The sequence below is a fragment of the Cucurbita moschata genome, unplaced genomic scaffold, assembly GCF_002738365.1.
Source record: "Cucurbita moschata cultivar Rifu unplaced genomic scaffold, Cmos_1.0 Cmo_Scf00001, whole genome shotgun sequence".
NCBI classification, from domain to species: domain Eukaryota; kingdom Viridiplantae; phylum Streptophyta; class Magnoliopsida; order Cucurbitales; family Cucurbitaceae; genus Cucurbita; species Cucurbita moschata.
Window position 1 is genome coordinate 10,974,553 of NW_019268517.1, and position 16,885 is coordinate 10,991,437.

Below are 16,885 nucleotides of genomic sequence, written 5' to 3' on the forward strand. Positions count from 1 at the left end.
AAAAAAAAAAAAAAAAGAAATTGTAGAATATTACACCACCTTATGAATCCTTATGGGATTTTGACTGGAAACCGCAAGTCTTAACAACTAAGGCTGCGATAGCTGTTTTTGAGGACCACCCTAATAAATCTAATTAAGATTACGATTTCAAGATATGAGGGACTTCGAGTATGTCCAAGATTGTAACTAATGCACAAAGTCTAACAGTTTACCAAATCAGAAAACTGAAATTTAATAATAATGTAATGTGTAAAATACAGTAGACACTTTTCTTTGGCTCCTTATTGTAATCCTGCGTTGAACACATTTGATTTGAAGATAGGAAAAAAAATCCATTATGAAATTCGTTAAGAATGAATCTATGAATTAGATTGTCAAAGCATTTTTATTTTAATACAGTTTCCATATGAAACTTGTTTTTCATCTAGTTTCCTTACATGCACGTGCTTCATCTTTTTAACAGTATTGCTTACAGTGACACATTTGATTGACTTCTTATATCAGTGACATTCATAATCATAACAAGTAAAACTGCCGTGCAGATTGCCACTGTGGAAGTACCAGAAGAACACATGGGAGCAGTTGTAGAACTGTTGGGCAAGAGGCGTGGACAGATGTTCGATATGGAGGGTGTAGGGTTTGTACACGTCTCTTTGATTTCTGTTCCCTCAATCAAAACATTGACACGTTGGATGTGATTTGGTTAATACTTTCAACAATGTCATCATACGAACTGATGATCAGAGAATTAGTAGCTTGACTAATGTGTTGAGTTTGATAACACAATGACTTGACAATCAACATGACATACCTATAGTATCGTGAGCTTAAATTTAGGTTCACAAATAGGCGACATCCAGTAGTATTTAAACAACTCATCTCATTGTTAAAACTCTATCTAGGAGAGGCCTGTATCACAAATTTAATAGAGGACGGTGGCATACTGTTGCTGTTACTGCGACTTACTAATCCACATGCATAGCATATTTACATTCTGATGATGTTAAATAATGTATGTACTATGCTATAGGATATTTTATCAAAATTGTGCTCTATTATTCGAGAATCATCTACATTTTCTATGTGCAGTCTTTACCTATAATGAGGAAGGGTCATAAGTGAATTTTACTTTTGTTACTTAGAGCAGTTTTAATTCTTCTAATTTCTATCAATACCTATTTCCAGGTCTGAAGGGACGACTTTTCTGAGGTATAAGATTCCAACTCGGGGGCTTCTTGGATTAAGAAATGCCATTTTAACAGCTTCACGTGGCACAGCAATTCTCAACACAATATTTGATTCTTACGGACCTTGGGCTGGTGACATTCACACTCGTGATCAGGGTTCACTGGTAACTTAATTATCTTGTTACGTGAATTATTTTGATGGGGAGCTTTAACTATTGCTTTAAATATTTGGGGGTTCCATATGTGAAGAATTATTCTGGCATGTTCTGTATTTGTTCTTGTTTGGTTTTGGCGGTAGAATGTTGAAAAGTTTTCCTGTAGCCTCGGCCTTTCTTCTTGCGTTCAAATCTTTTTATTGGAACTGTTGCTTCTCTTGTTATTACAAAAAAAAAAAAAAAAATGCTGCTTTTATGTGTTTTGCTTGGTTTACGGCTGTAGCCAGTAAGAGACCTTGTGAATTAGTGTGAGGGAAGTTTGTCTCACTTTTCCTCCCACTATATATCTGCAGTCTTTTAATATAGTTTATATTCTATTATTGATCCCCTGAACTTCATGTTTAGATGTTTTGTTCCGTTAATTTTCAATATTTTGATTTGTTCTTTCAACTTTGAAATGTTTTGTTTTAGTCTATTTTAGTCCTAACGATTAGTTTTCCATTTATCAATAAACAATAACAGAATGCATAAAAGTTTAGAGACAAAAACAGAAATTTAATATTTTGAAACACAACTTATTTTTAACTCTTGCAATGCTATCATTTTTATCTTGTGAAAATTTATGATAAAGGATATGTAATAAAAAAAAGCGTGTGTTATACTTCTGACTCATCGAAAAATTAAATAATGCCTGATGAAGCTGGTGCGAATGATTTTTCAGGTTGCTTTTGAGGAAGGCACAACAACATCTTATGCCCTTGCTAGTTCACAGGAGAGAGGGCAGATGTTTGTGAGTCCTGGCATAGATGTTTACAAAGGTCAAATAGTTGGAATTCATCAACGGCCTGGGGACTTATCCCTTAACGTGTGCAAGAAAAAAGCTGCCACAAACGTTCGCTCCAACAAAGAACAAACAGGTGAGAACAACTCAGTCACCTCAATTATTTTTTTAATGCTGAGGTTGGAGTCTTACCTCCGCTTTAGTTTTTAACTCAAAATAGATATTGCACTTAGGATCCTCCTCACCTGCCACCATTACAAACTCCTCTCTTAGGGTACGGGTACTATTAATCAAATGCTTTTCGTCAATTAGAAACAGTTTTTGGTTACGTAATCAATAATTATTCTGAAAAATATGAAGACAAGTTAAAAGCACCTTAAAATGAATTTGTTATTAGAAAATTTAACCGTAAAGTAGTGGTAGAGACTTAAGATTTATTGAATGCACATGGACTAAATATGAACATATAAAGGTTTAAAAGAGAATAAGTCCCAACCTAGACCAAAATGATACCTACCCTATCAAATACTTGGAAAAAAATTCTTCTATATTCATTTTAGAAATATAAGAGATGAAGTTACACTAAATAATTTTTTTGCCTTTTTGCAGTGGTTCTCGACACCCCATTGGATTATAGTTTAGATGACTGTATTGAGTACATTCAAGAAGATGAACTGGTTGAAGTCACTCCCTCGAGCATCCGAATGTGCAAAAATGCAAAACTTACGAAGAAAACAAGGTAGATATTTGTTACCAAGAAACTTCACAGTACGAAAAACGCGGTTATGATAGTCTCTATACTGCAGCAATATTTGTTTGAATTCATAAGCTTTAACAGAGCTTTTAGTCAATACTAAATGGTTTAAGCATCAAGCTACCATCTACAATAGTTTGTATTATTTGTACATAAGAGAGGACAAGACATTACCATCCAAAGGGGTGATTGATTGGTAGAAACTAGAAAGTGAACCAGCCTCCTTTTTCCCTTATATTTTGAACGTAATTTTGACCTCTGCTGTTGCTTGGAGGTTTCCTTGGCTCCAATCATATCATATTAGTCTATTTTTACTTTTGCAATATGCTTGTTTATTTGCACGCGATGTTTTGTTTTGATTTGATTTTGATTTTGCTTACTTTATAGCCAAATGAGTATTAAATAAATTTGATGAAGTATTAATAATAGCTAATTTAGTGCTTATGATATGTGATTAGTTTCTGTTTAGTTCTGAGTATTAACCTTTGAACATAACTTCACTTTGATTCCTATAATTTAAAATTTTTAAATTTATTTCTATAGTTTTGTCGAATCTCTCTCGAACAGTTACCATACAATATTAGCATTTTTTTTATTGATTGTGAGCTAATATTTTTATTTGGTCTATTGTATTAGTCAATTATATTAAAAGTCTAGTAGGGTTGAGGAAAAAAAATATAATGAAATAAGTACGTGTTTCGAGTAGATAAAAAATCGTTTAAACTAAGATGATTTGTGAAGTTCTGTTAGAGAACTACATTGAAAATTAGAATCATAGAAATTAAAAAAGAAATTAGGTATATAATTCAACTATATATCTATTACTACGCAAAAAGATGATCGTCCGAGATCAATTATTGACCCGTAACAACTAAAAGAAGTCTTGTAAAGACAACCTTGTATAAACACACAGACTAATTGCCCATTTCTTACTTACAAGTTCTTAAACTAAACCAACTAGAAACCAAGATCAATTCTTACTTACAAGTTCTTAAACTAAACCAACTAGAAACCAAGATTTGATCTTGGTAGAGACGATGTATAATATAGCTTTCCTTTGTTCTTTCAAGTAAAAGAAAAATGTAAAACTGTTTTTGGAGGGTTTTGATTATCCATCTCCTTAATTAATTACAAAGTGAAACAAATTCCAACTGCTCTCATCAAAAGAGAGAGGAATTCAGAAGAAGGAGCGCTTGGCTGGTGGCCTTCCAACTGCTCTCATCAAGTTTGATATTTCAGTGACCTTCGCAACTTTTGTTCCCCTCTTGGCCTCAGCCGATGCTCTTCTTTCCTCTGCTTTTCTGCGCGCCTTCGCTACTTCATTCTCCATCTTTTCAAGCGCTTTTGCCCTCCTCTCTTCCAACCTCCTCTGCACATAATATTCAAATTCTCACTTCATCCCATTCATAATGTATGGATCATGGAACTATATGTTCATTCTTTTTATCTTTCAAATTTTCATGTTATTTTTATTTAACTTAATCATCTTCTATGAAAACTCTTATCTAAATTAAGTGTTAATTTTGGTTATTAGGTAACATCGTTTCTTAACACATTTGGTATCAAATTAATGATTTGAATAATATGTCTCACTATAACAAACAAAGTGTGGCAGAATTTAAAGTGAACAGCTGAGTTTAAAACTAAATTGTTCTACATTCCAGAAGCACGCTATTAGTTTCACAAAAAATTTAGAAATCAAAAGTGATTTTCACTTCTTGTAGTAGATGATGATGCGTTAGGTTTCAAATGAATCTAGACTTGTATTGAAGAATCAACCAAAGGAATTTTTCAAAAAAGGACGGTAAAACTAAACGTGTTTTTTACTCAGATTTTAGAGAGAGAAAAATAGAATATTGAAAAGGTGAAAAAGTAGAATGAAATAGGAAGGAAAGTTGTGGTTAAAAAGTGAATCAGATTGAAAAAAACGTTCACATGTTCAACCACACTCATGCAATAACACTAATTGATCATGAATGACCTCTAAAAACAAAGTAGAGCAATTAATTATTGAATCAATCTATCAACTAACACAACGCATTACTTCAAACAGAAATCGCCATTTTCAATTTCAAATCACGTACCTCGACCTTCTTCATCCACGAAGATGCCTTCTGAACCTGCTCCCTCTCCCATCCACTGATCACTGCATCTTCTCTCTTGAACCGATTGTTAATCTTTGCAATCTTCGCGTTCTGCCATGCGCTAATCTTCGTCTCCACCTCCTCCTTCTTCACCATCTGCAACGAAATCTCTCTTGTCGCTGCTGCTCCTCCGCCGCTATTGTTCTCCTGTCTTGTGATTGACGACGGCGTTAATTGATCATCAAACGGATGACCGTCCGGTACGATCGCCAACGGATTCGTCTCCTCCTCAGGCGTAGCCTGATCTTCCTCTCCAATCCTGCTCAAGTTATTCGGAGCTTCGTTAATCGGCCGGTCCTGGCGATAACCGTCACCGATCTCCGCGCCGGCGATCACCAGAGCATTGAACTCTCTACTTATGGAAGTAAAATTCTCACTGGAAGCGCCTTCGCTCGCCATTGAAGTCGATCTCTGGCTCGCCGTTTCCCAAGCCTCTCCGCGGCGGTTCCGATTCTCCGTCACCGGCGGTGGTGGTGTGGGAGTCAGAGCGTGGATTTCGCGGATTTGATCTTCATCGTCTCCGGCATGAGTAGGTCTGGAGGTTCCTGCTGGTAGTGCTTGATCGTTGAACATGGTGGGAATTGAAGATTGCAGAGTGTGTTTTTATGAGTAATGAGAAGATTTTGAGTGAAGGAAGGGGAAAGAGAGAAAGAGTCCCTTTGAGAATATAATTCCAAAATGAATAGTTTGTTTGATTTGAAATTTGGGAATTATTAGCCACAAAATGTATTACGTGGAACACAATCCAATCAAAAATATCAAAATTATTATTTTACTTTTCTTCATTAATTTCTTTTTTCTCTCTTTGTTTTTTCCCCCACTCACTATTCTTTTTTTTTTTTTTTTTAAATAGATTTCCTTAATTTTTAATTTGTTTTTTTAAATAAAAAATGTTTTGGATGTACGTATAGGAGAAAACAAAGGTAGAATTTTAGCCTTTCATATTTTGGTAATGCGAGCTATAATGTAACCATCCAAGCCTACAGTTATGCTTAGAGAAGAGAACGAAACATTTCTTACGAGGGTGTGGAAACATCTTACTACCAGACGCATTTTAAAACTATGAGGCTGACGGCGTTATGTAATGGGCCAAAACGGACAACATCTACTCGCGGTGGGCTCGAGTTGTTACAAATGGTATCAAAGCTAAACACAGATGTGCCAGCGAAGACATTAGGCCTCAAGAGGGGTGGATTGTGAGATCCCACATGGTTTGAACATTCCTTATAAGGGTGTGAAATCTTTTCCTTAACAGTCACGTTTTAAAACTGCGAGGCTGACAGCAATACGTGACGAGCTAAAGCGGATAGTATTTGTTAACCGTGGGCTTAGGCTCTTACATAGAAACTTATTCCCTTTGTACTTGTTACATCAGAAAATACACATGAATGAACTTATATCATAATAGAATTGTCACAATTTAGTGCAACTTATTTTAGTTTGAATTAGTTATGGAATATATGATATTCGTAATCTTCCAGAATATATTAGTTAGGAAATATATCTTAGATATCGTAATCAGTTGAATTTGAATAGTAGTATATTTTATTTTATTATCAGGATTGAGTTAGTTTATATTTTCTTGGTAGATATTATTTAGTATCTTGTATCCTATTTAAAGGTCGTGAATATCAATGAAGATAGAACATTCGATCCCAATTCTTTTCCTCATTCTTAAATCTGTATTCTTTCGTTGAGTAACAATATTTTCATATCTATGCACACTTTTGAGTGGTAGATATTGCGACAAGAATGTCTGAGAAATGCTTAAAATAACTAAAATTTACTATTCGTACCAACAAACTGCATCTTGTTGAATAATGTTCTAAGAATTTTCCTAAGAAACATTTGAAGCACTCTTTATGTTGGGTGATCTCTTGATTTTTTTTTTTTAGAAAATACGTAAGTAAAAGACAATATAGGTTGAAAGAATTCAAGTTAGTATGCCGGGAATGTTGGGACAAAAAAAAAAATTGTAGTTCAACAATTGGAGTAGTGAGAGACCAAGCTAAAGACCTCCGAATAGAACCAAATTTATTAACTTATCGTGTATATTTAAAACTAATAAATATCTCACCAAATTTATTAAATTATCTTGTATATTTAAAACTAATAAATATCTCAATTGTGGCGTTTTGTCCCATAACTACACAAACTTACAAACCTAAATACATTTTAATTAAGTGAAGGATAAAGGGTGTGGTTGTAAATAATGGGAATTTAATATAAAATATATATTATTCTTTTTAATTGTTTTAAAATGTTTATTTCAATAAAAAAGATAATGCAAAGTAATGATTATATTTGATTTAATAATGTTGATAAATTTATTATAAAAATTAAAAAGATAATGCAATATACTTCGACTAAATCAATTTTAATTTTTTTTAAATATTAATAAATCTTCATTTAGTGTCGGCTGGACTAAGAGAAGCTGGAGCCCACCAATATTAAGTTAGTGCCAATAAACCACTCAGACATCAGCACGTGTCAAGAAAAGCAACGTTATTTCACTACAAAAGACGTGGCAGTAAATCGCTGGAGTTGGGCCCACAATGAAGGCTCTTTCCATGCAAGTGTTGATTTAGACTACCACTAAACGCCACGTGTACGGTGGAAAAACGAGTGTAGCTCGGTTTCCGTGATGGACACGGCACACGTGGCTTTAGACTGTAAAATCTAATATTTAAAAATAATTTTTTTTTGGTGAGATAAAAAAGGAAAAGGGAAAACGACAAAAATATAGTTAATTTATGTACTTGGACATTTTCCCATTACGCGGAGATAATTTAAAATTTTTGTATGGTTCCAATTGGAATGTGACACGTGGGTGATTGGAATACGTGATTTCGCGTTCTGACACGTGTACACGTGTACTTCCAATGGTTGGGGTAATTAGGTTTTTGATAATGACATCAATGGCTTTGAATGTGTTAAAATAGAAAAAATTGGTTAATGGATATTTTAATTCTATACTTTCTTGAACTCTCTAATTGTTACTATTTATTTGATTAGTTATGTACCCCTCAATCTTTTCCTTATGTCTTATTTAGGCGGCTTTGTATATGATGATGTTCCGACACACGCTAGCACTTCATTTGCTCTCTATGTATAGCCCATTCGACCTGCCCCAACCCACCATATCGTGCATTCTACCCATACCCATATTGTGCTAGCCCCCTCGAGCAAGGGATGAAACCAAGCTAACCTTTTTACCATGTGTCAGACTATAACGAAAATCTGTAGTGTAGTAGTGCACGATATGTTTAATGGACTATGATTTCAGAACTCCTCCCTATGCATGTGTGTATGAGCTGTTCACTCACCTCGGCCCACCTGATAAAGTCGTGAGCTTCAACACTTAGGGATCCGGCGTCTCGCTAAATAAACATTCACAAATATGTACCATTGAATTTATACATAAAAAATTATAGTTTTACATGTATCTAAGTATAAAGCTTTGGGTTTGGCTTCATTTTAAAGAGGACGCCGTTTCTATATAAAATTTAGTTTTATACAGTTTTCTCGTCCCATTTTGAGGACTATACATACATAGAGGCCTTTTATATACACAGCTTTACAATAATAAGTTTCCTAACCTATGTATATATATTTTTTTCAACGAAAACAGGGAAGAAAAAATGAAAAAATGAAAAAACAAAACAAAAAGAAAAGAGAAGTTCCCTCTCAAGTTATTGCCATCTTCTACCAGACTTGAGTCCCATTACAGTTTTTCTAAGACCTGTTGCAAAGCAGTAGCTTAATTCATAAAAAGTTCAACAAATAGATAAGAACTACATTATGTCTAATAAAAAAGAAGACCCTATATGCTTAAGTATAGAGACTAAGGGAAAAACATGAATGATCAATGAGAAACATAGAATTTAAACCTTGTTTTTTCCTAGGTGACATCTTTTATTTCAGAACTATGGTTCAAAGAAAGCGCAAAAAGAATGGAGGCAAATAAAAGAAATATTAGAACTCTCACATACTTGGTGCTGAGGATGACCTTATAGGCTCCTTGGGTCCTGGAGAACTAGTTGATGATCTTGTAGGCTCCCTGATCCTAGAAGCAGCGGTGGCAGATCTGGGCCTGCAAAGGCATGGAGTAGGGATTTTTAAAGGAGAAACAAAGATAAAACCCTTATCAACCCAACTGTGAGCTAAGGTTTTCGAAGACAAAACGACTCACTTTTCCAACTTCTCTACTGGTTTTGGAGTTTGATTGAAATTCAGAGTTGCATCATTTTCTGTTTCAACAGAGAGATCATCATCAGGAATGTCCATCATTCTTTCTTCATATTCTGCAGCTGCAAATCCTAATGGCTCAGCTCCTTCAATAATATTTTGACCTATGTCTAGTGGGCGAAGAACTTCATGATGGTTTTTCACATCATCCATTGAATGAGGCGAGTCTACTTCTGAATGCACATCACTATGATCTGATACATTGTCTTCATCTAAACCAGTTTTCTCCATGACTCCTCCTATGCTCTTCCTGCCCGAAGACTTTGGAGTTCTTGGCATTCCACCGTTCATGTCTTTGTTCGTAGAAGTTGCAATGCGCTTCTCACTGTCGATGCCGTTGTGTACATTGTTCTTGAGGTCTTTGACAAGCTGTAGCCTCTCAATCTCCTCATCCCTTTTGCTGATAGTGTCTTTTAGAGATGCCACCTGAAACAGGGACACAGTTATGGTTTTTGATATAAATGATTCTAATGCAAATCAAGATGAGAAATGCTCACCTGGTCCATTAGCTCTTTAACATCCTTTCCTTCCTTGCTGCTCCGTGCTGCTCCTAGCTCGATTCCCGAAACTCTCTCCGCGAACTTTAGTGTGCTCAAAGATTCAGAATATGAGTTCACATCAGGATTAAGCTGTACAAACATGACCGTCTTTGCTTGACCACCTATAGCATAGATTCCAAATTTGTACTTGTTTAGAAGTTGTGTGGCAAAATGAGTATATCATCCAAACAAATGAACAACTGAAAATAATGTTGCTATGCAATGGGGAAATAATACCAAGGGAGCTTTGAAGGACTTGAGTGAGCTTGCTATTTCTATATGGAACATGAGAACTCTTTTGTGCAAGAGCAAAAATGACATCTCCAAGTGCAGACAATGATTTGTTTATATGTTGTGCTTCTTTGAGTCGATCTCCTATAACTTCAGAGCGATCGACTCGCTCACTACCAGCAAGATCTACCAAATGAAGATTACCATGCAGTGAGGAACCACCCTTCAAATCCGTCCCACGAACGTGAATAGTCACAATACTGTAGGTTCACATGAAAAATAAGAAAGGAAGAATATGGAGAAGAGAATTTGAGAATATAATAAAACAAACAAACCTATGTGACCGACTACTTCTTTCATTCATGGCAGTGGCACCAACTGCTCTGTTCTTCAGTCCGATGTCCATTAGTTCTATAACATCTGATGTTGCATTCACTGGAAGCATGGTCGCATCCGGAACCGCAAGTCCGAAAGGTTGGGAATGAGTCAAAATCCCCAGTGTGTGAGAGTTAAGAAAAAACAAGAGATAAACAACAACGTTGGAATAGCAGTCCTTAGTTGAAATGAAATTGGTGTAAACAAGTAAACTGCATAGTTTAAAAGGATATTTTTTCTGGGAAGCATTGCTTGAAAGTAAATCCCGCACTTGTTCATTATAAATTTCAACCATTTGCGCGCCAACTTCATAGGAAATGGCACCGCTTCTATTTTGAGAGATCTCAAAAAGGTCATTGAGTGCTCGATAATTAACTCCCCAGTTCTCCTTAGTAGCACCATTAGGACCGGTCTTAAAGGAAACAATGTGACGGATAGCATTAGCTAGAGCTCAAAAAAGTTGACTGTATTATCCATACATATAAAGGAAGCATACCATTGTATAGGTCTTTCCCGAACCAGTTTGGCCGTAGGCGAATATGCATACATTATATCCATCAAGTACAGATCGTATCAATGGTTGGATATCAGAAAAGACCTCCCCTGCATAACACGACAATTAAGAATCGCAAAGATACCTTCTGCCGCTCGAAAATATACCGAATATATCCCTATATATATAAGACTACATGATAAAATGAAAAGAAAGAGACCTTGAGTTGAAGCTGGGCTGTACACCTTGTTAAACTTAAATGCCTTCTGACCTTCTTTCCCAGGCTTGGTTGGGTTTGCTATTACCACTTCTCCATTTTCACCAATGTATTCTACGGTCATCCGTTTGTCTTTCTGCCCGCTCAAAAACGGCCTTATTCGACAATAAACTCTGATGTTTCCTGATGGATGAGAAAAGATTTAAGTGATACAAAAAGAAAATAAAAATGGAATTCAGAACAAGAGTTTCACCTTTTAAATCCTGTAGCTCGTTGAACAATTTTCTATTTTCAGTTAGCAAGATATGGTAGTTCCCAGCTGCATGTGCTATTGATTTTAGTTTGAGTCCTGGAGAAGGTAGACTTCATAATAAGAAAGAGTTCATTATTATAAAGATGATATATAGACCCAAAACGTCCTTCGAATCATCACTACCTAATTGGTTGACTTCGTTTGAATAGTCCAGCTTTACTCTCAGAACCTCTTCTTTAACAGACTCCGTGGAGCGTCTTACACCCTGAATAGTTCATAAAGTATTTTCATAATCATAATATCTCAAAGTAATAAAATTATGAAAATTCTATTTCAATCACACCTCTAGTAAATTGCATTGAAATTCTATCATGCGCTTGTAGCTGTTTACTTTTGCATTCCACTTTTTTTGCTTTGATTCAAAAAATGTTGTAAGTTCTTGCACTTCGTTACTCGAGTCTTCCAAGAGATCCTCGAGTTCTTTTATCCTTTCCTCGAGCATTAACCGAGCTGATTCTGCTTCCGTCTCCACTTGTAAGCAACGTAATTTATACATCTTTGTAGTTGTTTCCAACTCTTGCTTTAGCATTACAATCTTTGCTTTACTTTCATCTCTTTCTTTAGTCAACCGAGTCACGTGCTCGCCCATTTCTGTTTCGAGTTGTAAGCAACGCAATTCATACGTCTTCTTCGTTGTTTCCAACTCTTGCTTCAATGCCATGATCTCTAATTTGGTTTCGTCTCGTTCTTTAATCAACCTAGTTATACTCTCACCCTTTTCTGTTTCTAATTGCAAGCAGCGGAATTCATACGTCTTCTTAGCGGTTTCCAACTCTTGGTTCAAGGTAATGACCTTTGCTATGCTTTCATCTCTTTCTTTAATTAACCTACTCATATCCTCACCCCTTTCAGCTTCCACTTGCAAACGGCACAGTTCATATGTCTTCTTAGCTGTTTCCAATTCTTGCTTCAATACTGTGATCTCTGCTTTGCTTTCATTTCTTTCTTTAATCAACCTATTCAAATCCTCACCCTTTTCTGTTTCCACTTGTAAGCAATGCAATTCATACATTTTCTTAGTTGTTTCCAGTTCTTGTTTCAACATTGTGATTTTTTCTTTACTTTCATCACTTTCTCTAATCAATCTACTCACATCCTCACCTTTTTCTGTTTTTACTTGCAAGCAATGCAATTCATAAGTCTTCTTAGCTATTTCCAGCTCCTGCTTCAACATTGTGATCTCTACTTTGCTTTCGTCTCGTTCTTTAATTAGCCTACTCACATCCTCGCCTTTTTCGACTTCCACTTGCAAGCAACGCAATTCATACGTCTTCTTTGCGGTTTCCAACTCTTGTTTCAATAGTATGATCTGTGCTTTGTGTTCTTCTCTTTCTTTAATCAACCTATTCACCTCCTCATTGGTAAAATTCTTTTCTTCTGCTTTAGTCTTCTCAGCTTGCTGCAATTCCAAAAGCTTTCTGTTCGTGAATGTTTCCAAAAGTACAAACGCTCATAAAAGAATCTGGTTTGTTGTTTAAGTAGGAGTTAAGGGAATACTTGGCAGAAAAACTCAGATTTAAATAAGAAATTAGAGATTTCCTATATGGTCAAGAGTAAAACCTTTGTACGTTGAAGCTGGCCAAGAACACACCGAAGAAAAATATTTCCAGGAGATAATGTGAAAATATGAAAGTACTCGACTCAAAATTTTGAATCAAACTTATTTTTCTAAAACAATACCTGATTTTCTTCATTGATATTTGATGCAAGTGCCTCAAGCACAGTTATGCGAGACTGGAATTTCTCTTCACGAGCCTTGAAAAGATTGTTTTGCTGGATAAAGAAAATTGAGACATGGAATTTCATAATAATTCAAAAAGGAAGACAATGGCTCAAAAATATTTGAGATATTACGGTTCGAAGATGTTCCGCCTGAGTAGAAATACGACGCTCAATTTCTTGAACTACTTTTCTTAACAGGCATGCGACGCGCTACCAAAAATGAAAATAAATACTAATGTTAGGGAGTGTGAATATTTAAGAAAAAAAACTATGACCAACAAATGTTGAAACAGCTACGTTGTTTGGCATTCAATACATTTTATATAATAAAGTATTTACATGGCCATACATGAGGAATTTCACCATTCTTTTTCTCCACACTTTCGTCGAGAATTCCATTCACAACACTCAAAAGTGACTGAGTTGGAGCATTCTGCAATAAGAGATGCTGAAGTGCATCAAAGTTAAATAAACACTATATGTCACAGAAAGCCATAGACAAACTGAAGCATATTAAGCTTATAAGACACAAAATCAGGGGGAGGGAGGTGGAGGGATCAGAAGAACTCACGTCTAGACTATTTGATTTCATCATTTCTGAAATTTTCGCAGCTGGAAGATCTGCGTAACGACCTTGTTTAAGTTGAAATACTTCATGGAACTTATGGCCAAGGTGATTTGATCCACCCAATGGTTCAGCTGATTAAAAGAAAATTTTTGTATAAGAATAAGGTGCCCGTACTGAACCAAACATTTAGCAAGTAGAACTTCTTCATTTTTTTTCCTTTGTAATAAAAGCTTGCTTTCTTGTGAGTTATCAAGGTTTCAAAATGATAATTTTTGAGCTGCATGTTTAGTTGGGAGACCGACAGGATACTTCTGTATTTACATAGTTGATGGTTGCAAAAGCCAAACCTGACACCATAGGACCACTCAGTGTACGAAGAAATTTGGACTCAAATAAGACTTTCCTCCTTTCGTCTCCCATCATTGGAGAAGAAGGGTCATGAAAGGATATGCCAAAACGACTGTTGATCTCCGACTTAGCAGGTGATCTACATGCCAAAGGGCTATCTCCCGCATCATTCGACATTAGCCGTGCTCTAATTGACCATAAACAGTTGTAAAGAGAGTCCATAGAATCCTGCAATTTAATAATATCTAAGAACGAGAAGAGGACAAGAAAGAAGAGAAAGATATATACTTCTGAAAGAGAGAACTAGGCAAATATTTAGGGTACCTACATCATGCGCATAAACATATAACTAAAGCACGTGGAATAGAAGTCGATATTGTCATACATAAACTTAAGAGAGCACTTTATAAATCTGGATACATTACATCTTCGATGTCGATATTGTCGTACTTCATTATCCCCATGTTGACTATAGCTGCAAGGAACCTCGTGATCTTCTCCGCTCGTGAAGCCAAATTATGGATAACATAACCTGCCTAGTGTTGGAAAACTGATACTCGTAACAGTGAACAGTGTGATATGACAAAAGGACTGGAAAAGAACCACAACTTATGAAACAAAAACAGAACCAGTAGGACAGTACCTCCTTAGAACCAGGTTTTTTTAGCTTGTTCAGAATTTGGGACAAGACATTGGCATCAAGCAGGCATGCTTTGAGATCCTCATCACAAGCATTGATTGGCAAATTTAAGCCAGGGAAAATACTCCTCAACCACTCAGCTAAAATCAGTCTCTGCTTAGCTACAGAAAAATGTAGTAAAAGAATTGAAAGCTTGTTTTGGTTTTTGACCAGACATACAAATGAAGATTGTTGACAAAACCTCACCATTCTTGTCTACAGATATTGGATTCATGGTTGAAAACCGCTTGGGAGTGGCATCAAGCATTTAACTTGTCCACTAATTTACAAGAACAATATGCTCCTATATCAGGAAAGAAAATATTACAATAGTGCAGCAACATTTCGAGTCTTCTTCCATTGAACAAAAAGCTAAGAATTAAGAACTATGAAAGAAAGAAAAGGCCATAAAAAAAACACTATACATTACATGTAATTGAGCTCAATCATAAGCGTAATCACCATTCCGTCTATTAATGAAGTGTGATTCTACGTTGTCCGACCATAAACACCATAAACTAAATGGCGATATGGCATGCTTGTCGATTACACAAGAAAGTAGATTGAATAGGAATAGACAACAATAAACCATCATTTTTTAAGCAACACATCAAAATTCTTCTACACATATGGGGGTGGAAATTTCATCTTATAACTTTTTTCAAGAAAGTAAAGATGGGTTGACCACTAAAACCTAAGAAGTACAAAAGAAAGAAACGACAGATGCAGAGCGACATTTAATCAAACACCTTGACTGCAATACTAAAGTTGGAGATTCAAAAACCATAATGCAGCCAAAAAAACCTGTATGATCTTCTACCTTTCAATCTGGTTGAGATTACAGAGACATTCAAGAACATTCAAACTCCATAATCATCAAGCCAAACCATAACTCGAGCATGAAAATTTTCCAGAACAAAACTAAAAAAAAAGAAACCAGAAAGGGTACCTGTTTTCTCAGGCAAAGCAGCGGGGAACGAACAACAGAACGTGAGAATTTTTCTGGAAACCTCACAGAAGGAAATGGGTGTTGGGGAATCCCAAAAGACGAATTCCATGTACCTATTTAGGCGTTGAAAACGGGAATTGAATAAAGAAATGAGCGCCCAAAAAGGTCAGATTGATCCCATGAAGTTTCTTTGAACATTAAGGAGGTCAAGAACGCGTTGAGAGGGACAATGACACGAAAGAGAGAGAAAGAGAAGAAGGAGGGAAGATTGATTATAGAAATATTTAGATAATTGGATGGTGGGTGGTGGGTATTTTCTTTGGCGGTTGATCCTCCAGGGAAGACGAACAGGATTGGGAATGTTCCATGAAAGTAGGAGATTAAGCTGCTTCTTTCTCCTCTCTTTTTCATTTCCATTCTATACCTTTTTCTCTCTCATCAATGTCGTTGAATTTTGGCGCGACCAGACCTTCCAAAATTGCTGTTTTTAACTGACTTGTTCTTCATAAAATATCCCAATTTTATTTCTTTTTTTTTTTAATTAAATTATAAATATCTTTGTCGGAAATTTTCATAAATTGTTTTTTTATTAACAATTAAAAAAATTACAAAACTCTTAAAATTACAAGTCAACTGAAATACTAATAATTAATTATAATTAAAAATACAATTTTAAAATTTAGTCCGTTTAATATTTTTATGTAAAAATGGGTAGTATATTTATATTAGTTATTTTTTAATGGATATTATTATTATTTTTAAATTTACTTATTAAAAATTATTTTAAGATGGAGGGAAATTAATAAATTTTAGACTGAGGACAAAAAGGTAATTTGAAGAATAATATTGGTTTGGCGGGAACCAAACAGGTGCAAATTAGAACTCGGTCCCGGGCCCGCCAAAATCTGCCCAATCCTCAACCCTTTTTCAGAAGCCGTAGCTTCCCTTCTTCCCCCGTCTGTAAATTCTTGTCCAACGCCTCATATTTCCTCTACCGTTTCTTCCTCTTTACTCCGATTATGGCAGAGCGCGGTGGATTTGGACGAGGGTTCGGCGGCAGAGGCCGCGGCGGTCGCCGTCGTGCTGTTCGACGCGACGAAGAGGAGAAGTGGGTTCCGGTCACCAAGCTTGGTCGCCTCGTAAAAGAGGGAAAAATCCAGTCCTTGGATCAGATATACCACC

The 16,885-nt window shown here is 35.8% G+C and overlaps 3 protein-coding genes across 5 annotated transcripts in view; 1 reads left to right on the forward strand and 2 right to left on the reverse strand.

Annotated features, from left to right (window-relative positions):
* The window catches only part of LOC111445429 (putative elongation factor TypA-like SVR3, chloroplastic), an 11,196-nt gene extending 7,996 nt beyond the window's left edge, over positions 1-3,200 (forward strand). Inside the window, exons 11-14 of the mRNA XM_023083806.1 lie at positions 543-637; positions 1,186-1,351; positions 2,064-2,259; positions 2,733-3,200. Coding sequence (XP_022939574.1) covers positions 543-637; positions 1,186-1,351; positions 2,064-2,259; positions 2,733-2,866 — 591 coding nt within the window. The 3' untranslated portion in view covers positions 2,867-3,200. The remainder of the gene's footprint in view (positions 1-542; positions 638-1,185; positions 1,352-2,063; positions 2,260-2,732) is intronic.
* A 549-nt stretch (positions 3,201-3,749) lies between these two features.
* On the reverse strand, positions 3,750-5,697 carry LOC111445469 (remorin 4.1-like). 2 transcript variants are annotated; one of them, XR_002710860.1, is made up of 3 exons: positions 4,962-5,697; positions 3,878-4,246; positions 3,750-3,830 (listed from the first exon to the last, which is right to left on the reverse strand). XR_002710860.1 is itself a non-coding variant. In XM_023083872.1 (2 exons), the coding sequence occupies exons 1-2, from the start codon at positions 5,592-5,594 to the stop codon at positions 4,055-4,057; spliced, it is 825 nt and encodes a 274-aa protein (XP_022939640.1). In that variant the 5' UTR covers positions 5,595-5,697; the 3' UTR covers positions 3,876-4,054. The 2 variants fall into 2 exon arrangements, 1 of the variants encoding a protein (XP_022939640.1); XM_023083872.1 differs by lacking the exon at positions 3,750-3,830 and having other exon boundaries at positions 3,876-4,246.
* A 2,789-nt stretch (positions 5,698-8,486) lies between these two features.
* LOC111445422 (kinesin-like protein KIN-14P) lies at positions 8,487-16,137 on the reverse strand. 2 transcript variants are annotated; one of them, XM_023083792.1, is made up of 21 exons: positions 15,704-16,137; positions 14,962-15,058; positions 14,719-14,876; positions 14,501-14,611; positions 14,075-14,303; positions 13,731-13,858; positions 13,509-13,592; positions 13,292-13,369; positions 13,118-13,210; positions 11,721-12,836; positions 11,561-11,642; positions 11,378-11,473; positions 11,128-11,307; positions 10,911-11,017; positions 10,648-10,826; positions 10,375-10,539; positions 10,046-10,299; positions 9,767-9,930; positions 9,214-9,695; positions 9,014-9,114; positions 8,487-8,763 (listed from the first exon to the last, which is right to left on the reverse strand). In XM_023083792.1, exons 2-21 carry the CDS (start codon positions 15,020-15,022, stop codon positions 8,714-8,716), a joined length of 3,918 nt encoding a protein of 1,305 aa, XP_022939560.1. In that variant the 5' UTR covers positions 15,023-15,058; positions 15,704-16,137; the 3' UTR covers positions 8,487-8,713. The 2 variants fall into 2 exon arrangements, with proteins under 2 accessions (XP_022939560.1, XP_022939550.1); XM_023083782.1 differs by having other exon boundaries at positions 13,509-13,607.
* Between the last annotated feature and the right edge of the window lie 748 nt (positions 16,138-16,885).

Coding starts and splice junctions, on each gene's coding strand:
- LOC111445469 (XM_023083872.1), bottom strand. CDS start 5,594: ATGTTCAACGATCAAGCACTACCAGCAGGAACCTCCAGACCTACTCAT. Junction 4,247..4,961: donor CGTGGATGAAGAAGGTCGAG/GTACGTGATTTG, acceptor TATTATGTGCAG/AGGAGGTTGGAAGAGAGGAG.
- LOC111445422 (XM_023083782.1), bottom strand. CDS start 15,022: ATGCTTGATGCCACTCCCAAGCGGTTTTCAACCATGAATCCAATATCT. Junction 14,612..14,718: donor AAAAACCTGGTTCTAAGGAG/GTACTGTCCTAC, acceptor TTCCAACACTAG/GCAGGTTATGTTATCCATAA. Junction 13,211..13,291: donor AGGCGGAACATCTTCGAACC/GTAATATCTCAA, acceptor TTCTTTATCCAG/CAAAACAATCTTTTCAAGGC.